General features: G+C 53.5%; 3 protein-coding genes and 2 pseudogenes across 3 annotated transcripts, besides 4 other annotated features; 4 read left to right on the forward strand and 1 right to left on the reverse strand.

Annotated features, from left to right (window-relative positions):
* Positions 1 to 325, forward strand: Tc00.1047053508887.5 (trans-sialidase, putative; the record flags this gene model as incomplete). The annotated part of the gene is made up of 1 exon (XM_800109.1): positions 1 to 325. A coding segment is annotated over one exon (325 nt), but the record flags the coding sequence as incomplete, so codon positions are not given.
* Positions 1 to 7,503: a sequence feature (areas not merged during assembly with more than two copies in the genome that could not be assigned to a particular haplotype).
* Positions 410 to 590: a sequence feature (T-rich).
* Tc00.1047053508887.10 lies at positions 1,532 to 2,539 on the forward strand (annotated as a pseudogene).
* Positions 2,673 to 2,962: a mobile genetic element.
* Positions 2,829 to 2,850: a sequence feature (AT_rich).
* On the forward strand, positions 3,934 to 4,569 carry Tc00.1047053508887.20 (mucin TcMUCII, putative; the record flags this gene model as incomplete). Its single annotated transcript, XM_800107.1, has 1 exon — positions 3,934 to 4,569. The coding sequence occupies one exon, from the start codon at positions 3,934 to 3,936 to the stop codon at positions 4,567 to 4,569; it is 636 nt and encodes a 211-aa protein (XP_805200.1).
* Tc00.1047053508887.24 lies at positions 5,042 to 6,217 on the forward strand (annotated as a pseudogene).
* Tc00.1047053508887.30 (uncharacterized protein) lies at positions 6,843 to 7,454 on the reverse strand (the record flags this gene model as incomplete). The annotated part of the gene is made up of 1 exon (XM_800108.1): positions 6,843 to 7,454. The coding sequence occupies one exon, from the start codon at positions 7,452 to 7,454 to the stop codon at positions 6,843 to 6,845; it is 612 nt and encodes a 203-aa protein (XP_805201.1).

A 7,503-nucleotide genomic window follows, 5' to 3' on the forward strand; every position in this document is an offset into this window, starting at 1 on the left:
TGTGGATGTCTCTTCCTCGTCTGACGCCGACCCAACGGTGGTGACAGGGAGTGGAGAAACGGTTGAGGGAGATGGATCACCCCAAACTCCTGAGGTGAGCATGAGCTCTGGTGAGGATGGGGAGACAACGGGAGGAACGGATGCGCAGGGAGAGGAGGGAATCCATTCACAGGCCGGGGAAGTAAAGTCTGCGGCACTCAACAGCAGCCTCGGAAATTCGTCGCAGGGGAATAACAGCGATGCGTGCAATGTAAGTGGGAGTGGACTGCTGCCATCGCTGCCATCGCTTCTTCTGTTGGGACTGTGGGGGTTTGCGACTCAGTGAGGCGTGACTGGCTGCCGCGTGGGACACTTGCGACCTCCCCAGCAGAGAATTGCGTCCAAGAACTAATTTTTTCCCTTGAAATAATTTTTTCTTTTTTTCTTATTTTAAATTTAATTTCCTGTTTGCTACTTTCTTTCGTTTTTTTTATTTTTGTTTTATGAGCGTAATTTTAAACCTTTTTTGCGTTTGTTTTTTTTTTGGTTGTGCGTTTTTCCTTTTTGTTTTTTATTTCTCAATTTCTTCATTTTTTTTTTTTTTTGCTTTTGGGGCAGTCACTATGGACGTTTTTTCTTTTCTACTCTTCCCTCTTTTAATTGTTTGTTGCTGCACTCTTCCTGCGAGGGGTGCCGTGTGTTTCCGCCCAACTGCTCCACTCGCACACCCACCGACACGCTCATGACGACGGCCCTGTGCGCCTCGCCTGCTGCACGCATGAGGAGGGCCGCGACGAACGGCGCGCTGAGGGAGCCGTGACGTGTGGGCGTGCGACGAGGGCCTGTGGGGCGGAGCACACATTTCTTTCCTCTTGTTTTCTTTGCGTCCAGGGCGGGCAGACACCCGCAGCGCCACACACACAGCCACACCCTGCCGCCGTGTTTTTAAGATTTTTTTTTGTGTGTATGTTTGTATGCTGCCACCGTGCGTGATTGTTGATGTCGGGGCCGTACCGCATGTATCGCTGCCATCCAGCTGTGCCGCTCGCTGTGCTGATGTGCCTCCCTGTGCTCCTCCTCTTTCCCGCTCCTCCAGCACACACAGACATAAGTATTTGCACAGTGCTCTGCAAGAATGTATTTGCACTGCCGGGTGTGTGTTGCTCGGTGTTTGCTGACGCGTGACGGATGGTGCCACGATGGCCTCCTCCGGCGATGACAGTCGCTGTGTTCTCGGCACACTTCCACACACTCTTCCTTGTCTCTCTGTGGGAGTGAGTGCAGCAGGAGCGTGGTCTACGACTGCGGCTGTCGGTGCTGCGGAGAACGAGGCGCCGAGGAACAAGAGGGTGGTCCTGCTGGACTAGATTACGATGGCGGATGAAAGCCGTTTTGTTGCCTTTGCTTCGTACATTGCTAAGAGTGCGCCGTGTCGCCGCCTGACGGGATGCCTGCACTCGGTACCCTTTGAGGCATTGTGTTCTTTTGTTTAGTGTGATGTCACAATCATCATGGCAGCACCTTCCCTCAACGGCTTTGAGTGTGACAATACGAATGACGGCAAAGAGAGCGATGAGGATTATGGTGACGACTTGCACCGAGGGGCGGATTATTCGCGTGTCTTGGCACACGAGTAACGGGAGGGTTTGAATGCCGTCCCCACAATTCCCGGCCTTGAGGAAATGTTGGCCTTCGCGCTGTCACCCGCCGTAATTAGTGCCCCATGCGTTGAGGCTGATCCATTTACCGTGGAGTTCACGCAGCAGCTCTCGAGTGGTTGTGCTGCTGGTCCCGCGTTGGCTCTTTCGCATGTATCTCAGGGTTGCCTGGCGTGTGATTTGTTGTGTGTTGTCCAGGCCGCCGCCTCGAGTTTTCTTTTGCTGCCCAATAAGAAACACTTTGCGTTGCGGTGGGTATTTATTTGCGTGGCCGTCGACGCGCGTGACGATGCTCAACGGGTGTTTCTTTTGTTTGGCGGGCACGAGGGAGACTTCGGTGTGTGTCGACACCCCCGCGAAATTCTTTGTTGACGGATCGAGGCGAAAATAAGGGAGGTCTGTCCACTGCATCTCTCAAGGCAGCTGCGGGGCACTCCGAGCGCACAGAGTGGATGGATGGATGCCGCGCAGCTGGGGAGACCAGTTTTCTTCTCCGCCCTCCGTTGCCAGGGGAATCGAGAATCCACAGCGTCACTGCCAGCTGCATTTTACTGCTGGGGATCGACTGTTCTGTAGCTGCCCATCTAATGTGGATCGCAGCGTCAGTGCAGGAAGACGCTTTCACGCACTGCGAGTAGTTGCTCCAGGCTCGAGCTCATCAATATTCACGGCAGGGAGCCATGCATCTGGTGGCCGGTGACGTTCAGACGAGTGTTTCACTTCATCCGCCTCGTATTTGTGAGGGACACTGCGCATCGACCCTCCCCAACAGGCCCACCACCTTCACTTTCCCCCGCCGACCGCTGCCCTCTGCTGACGGTACAGTTGCTTGGCTCCACCGATAATGCGCTCGTGAAACTTCCTCTCCGCACGCTGCAGGATTATTGCCGTGGAGGAGTTGATGGCATGTGTTGCGGATGTGGCGTCGGCGAAATCATCCACACTTTGTTTTAGAAGCATTACTTTGAGTCGTGTCAGTCACGCCGTGTTTCCTTTTTTCTTGCTGGGAGTCCTGTGGGTGTGTTTGAGCCCTTTAGGAGCCTGCGTAGAGAATGATCGCGGAAGAGCTGGCTGCCTTAATGAATGTGTATATATATATACCCTGACAAAACGAATATACACTTCTTTACGACACTTTTCTGCCGTATGAGTTTTGGGACGCCACGACTTTAGGGAGCCGACAGCGGCCGGATAATTTTTATTTTTATTTTTACCATCGCACCCACCCCCTTTTGGTTCCCACCACGCGGCGGGGTCTTGTGGCTGCAGGATCCCAAAAGTGTGCCACGTCGTAAGTAATAAATAAATATATGCATCCTACCCGAATAGAGTGAGCGGGCCACAATTGTGGCTGACGGATGGTATATAAACATACAGCTACCTGGTGCTGAACTTTGAGGGTGTGGTGAATCCACTCTTATTCCGTTGATCCCCCACTTATTTCTATCGTGTTTGGTTTCTATTGTTGATAAACTCAGGATTCGGCCAGCGGCCCGGAAGATTATTCTTTATTGCAGCACTGTAACAAAGGGAAGCAGGAACAAAACAAAAACCGAATTATTGGCCGCACCAACACAAGAAACATTCACAAAAGGAAAATAATTTTTAACCCTGCGGAAATCCCCAACACACGACCCAGGCATGAAGGTTTGCCGTCTGCAAAAACAAAACAACATATGCAGACATCTGCCAACATCCGAACAGAAACACAAATAAATGATTGCTTGCATTATTCCATTCCTTGCGTTTATTTTTGCGTGTGCGGCTGCTGCGGTGGTGGCCGGCCTGCATGAAGTGGTGTGCGCTGAATATGAGCGAAGACCGAAGGCAACTGAAGTGTTGCTTTGTGGTGAATATTGGCTGCACTTCCCGTGGACCAACAATCCGCGTGGTGTGCAGGGATCTCCTTTTGTATTGTTACTATGCTTTTGTGTTGTTGTGTGCGCTGCACCTTCTTGTGTGTGTGTGTGCGCACCCTCCGTGAGGGGTGCCGACACGACGGACCGCTCTCGCCGCATGTGCATGCGGTGGAGCCTTGTGTGCCGCTCCTGTTTGCTTCTCCCTCTTCCATCTGTGTGTTGGTGTTGCGGCAGGGCTGTGTGTGTGTGTGCCTGCTGCCGTGGATTGGAGTGTGTGTCGTGCGTGGTGTGCGGCGTACGGTGCATGCCTGGCTGCTGCCCTCTCCTCATGTGGTGTGCCCTCTGTGTGTGTCTGCCGCACCTCTCGTCTCCCCTGTTGCTCTCCATGTCCCTCACTGTGCAGATAAGCTCCACACCACTGAACGACCACATTCACGATGATGACGTGCCGTCTGCTGTGCGCCCTGTTGGTGCTTGCCCTGTGCTGCTGCTGCCCGTCAGTTTGCGCGGAAGATGAGGCTGCCGCTTCTTCCCAGACAACCACGACGACGATAGCACAGCCACAAGTTACTAATGGCAAGGCTAATACTCAAGCTGTTGGAAAAGGCGCTGGTCAATCGTCTCCACCACCAGAGCCATCACACCCCGCCGCCGGTGAGCCAGGATCGTCCAGTAATGCGGCCGCTGCAAAGTCGGGAAATGGTGGCGGAGGGAGACCAGGATCTAGCAGTATAGGAACGAATTCAAATGTGGTGCCCAATACGTTACAGGAAGAAGGCAAGGACGGTACGACAGGAAGACAAAGTGGCAATAATACATCCGCCGATAAAGCAGCTCAGGAGGCCAAAGATGTTTCCGCGACGACCACTACGACCACAACAAAGGCACCAACCACGACAACCACCACTACAACACAGGCACCAAGCACTACGACTACAGAGGCGCCAGCTGTGTCGACCACCCGCGCACCGTCACGTCTGCGCGAAATCGACGGCAGCCTCAGCAGCTCTGCATGGGTGTGTGCCCCGCTGGTGCTCGCCGCATCCGCGCTGGCGTACACCGCTGTGGGCTGAAGAGGTGTGTGCGGGCTGTGCGTGCCAGCACTCAACCGCGGGGATTTGTGCGCGTGTGTTGTTCACTGTATAAAATAAGAGGAAATAATGATCGTGTTTTGCTTCAATTGCTTCTGCTGCCGTGCTGTGTGCTCCGCGTTGTGCCCCGCATCCGCCACGTTGAACGCATCGCGGACACACTCATAAGCATGCGCACTGGAGCCCTGGGTTTGTTTTTCTTTTTTAATTTCTGTTTTTTAATTATTGTTTTTTATTGCTTTTTAAACTTGTGGTTTGCGGTGCGGTGTGCGAGCTCTGCAATCGCACTGATTCCATGTGTCTCGTGGTGTGTGCGCTGCTGCTGCTGGGGTGCTGCCATTTGTTGCTGTGCGGTGGCTGTGCGTGGTGTAGCGGCTTTGTCTATCTTTTTACTTCCCTCTCTGTTGACGTGGTGTTAGTTTGTGCTGAAGGCTGCAGGCAAGTGACAGGAGTGATGGCGATGACGATGACTGGCCGTGTGCTTCTGGTGTGTGCCCTCTGCGTGCTGTGGTGCGGTGCCGGTGGTGGATGCGCTGAGCGCTTGGCAGCTGCTGCCGATATACCTGTTGGTTCTGCGAGTGGTGGTGGAGGTTTGCTGGAAACGCCACCGCCAGTGCTGTCACGTTTACTTCCAGGAGAAACTGACGATGCTGAAGCCGAAGATGAAAATGAAAATCAATGAGTCGCTGGAGATGAAGAAACAGAGAATGGGAGTGAAGAAGAAAAGACTGCAACTGTGCTGGGCATTACAAACGGCACTCTGATTAGGCTTCAGCAGGAAGCACCACACACCATTGCAGGCAAAACTTCGGCAGGAAACGTTGAAGTTGCTGATGTGGAAGGAGTTGGAGAAGAGGAAAAGGTTGAAGAAAAAAAAGGTGATAAATTCAAAGAAGATCTTGGAATCACTCCGTTGGCAGTGACTGAATCGAATCCGACTGACGAAGAGAACCCACGGCCACAGCCACCGAATGAAAAATAAGAAGGTGAGGTGGCGAACCCCTTAAATGGCAGCTCGCCGGGACTTGGAGTTCAGCAACAAGTTTTATCGGGTTCGTTGGATGGCGCACCAGCCAAGAGCAGAACGGACGCTAATCCATCGTTCCCATCTAGAGGTGGACGTGCTGTTGACAACAGTGAGGGGAGGGAGGATGGCTCAGGGATTACTGAACTGCCTGCCGCCAGAGAAGGACAAGGCAAAAAGGAATATGGCAGAAGCGTTATATCAACGACAGATGGGAGAAAACATTACAATTATCAGTGAATAAAGCCGCCAACACGAGTGATGCGGCAATAAATGACAACAGCAGAAGCAGCCCCACAGCAGCTGCGGGCCTGCAGTCTGACGATGGCTCAGAAAGCAATCCGGCCACAAACGGCTTGAGCCAACCCTCCAGTGGAAGAATCGCACAGCTCAGTACGACTCCCAATCCCAACGACGCATCAGGCACCACAGAGAATGCGACATCCCAGAGTGCAGGAATCCCAAGAGCACCAATTAACACAGCCAAAACAGATGATACGGTGCCACCTGACGACAGTGACAGCACTGTGTTCTCTCACACCACCTCCCCTCTTTTGCTTCTTCTTGTTGTTGCGTGTGCTGCTGCTGCGGTGGTGGCCGCGTGAGAGTGAGTGAGAGAGAGCCGTGCACCGCCCGCACACACACTCTTCCTTCTTTCACTCACTGTGTGTGTCCCCTTGCATGGACTCTCGTCCTCACCTCACCCCACGAGGCACACACAATAATGTGCCCATTGTATATATGCATGCACACCCATGCAGGCCCGTTGGTGCTCTCTTTTGCACGTCACGCACCGCTGCCGTCCTGCCTGGCTGCATGGGCGGAGCACCGTAACTGTTTCTGTTTTGTTTTTATTGCATTGAGTGGGCGACCTCTCTCTCTCTCCCTCTGTGTGTGTGTTTTGCTTTACGGGAGTAATGAGAGTGTGTGTGCGCTGGTCGTCCCACGCTTCGGCTTTTTGTTTTGTTTTTCTTTTTGATTTTGTGGTTGAGTGCACCCATTCCGCGGGATGCGTGTGTGTGTGTGTGATGATATGAGTAATTTGCGTGTGTGCTATCTGCCTCTCTCTGCCGTTGCTTTCTTTGGATTTCCTTGTGCCGCACAGCTGCTCTGCAAGTATAGGCGCTGCCAAACACACAAGCACATGCGCACACGCACACCATTTGGCACACTCTGTGTAGCGGCGTGAACGCTGAGGACGCACGCACTCTGCGGATGGTCACGGCGGACACTATGGGCCTCGGTGTGTTGGCGCCCGTGGATGCCTTTGACGACGCTCCAATCCGCCGCGTTGGAACGGCTGTGTGGTGGTGGGGCGGCGGGGACAGCAACGGCGCACACGCTGACTTCCACGCCGTGGACTCACAGTAACCTTTTGGACAGTGGCGGTGCGGATGGAACTGTCACAATGATCGCACCGCCGGCATTCTTGTTGTCGAGTTCCCCGAAATGAGAGCAGTGAAAGAAGGTTCGTCCGCATGACTCTTTGCATCTCCGCTTCAGGTCTGTGCATCACAATTGGGGTTGCCGTGCGGTTATGCCATCTGACATGATCTGCTGGGAGAACGCGCCGTGCGATGCTCCAGCACCTTGGACTGGTGCTGTGCCGTTGGCGGCTGTTGAGTGGCCGGTCACACAAATATTGCAGCACCACAAGGAGGAAGGACCAAACACTCCGCGTGGAGGGAGCGTTGTGGCCGATGAGGACTCTGTGCGACGGTGATGGACGTTCCCTCGACGACGGATTGACGGTCAGTCTCTTTGATGGAGTCGGTGCGCACACAACATGCGGTGTGTATGGCCGCTTCTGTGGTCTCCTGTTACTCCGCAGCGTGCGCCACATTCTGACGCATCACTGAAACAAAGTCATCTTGTTTTTTTTCCTCTTTTTC

This window comes from Trypanosoma cruzi, genomic scaffold, assembly GCF_000209065.1.
Source record: "Trypanosoma cruzi strain CL Brener 1047053517085 genomic scaffold, whole genome shotgun sequence".
NCBI classification, from domain to species: Eukaryota; Euglenozoa; class Kinetoplastea; order Trypanosomatida; family Trypanosomatidae; genus Trypanosoma; species Trypanosoma cruzi.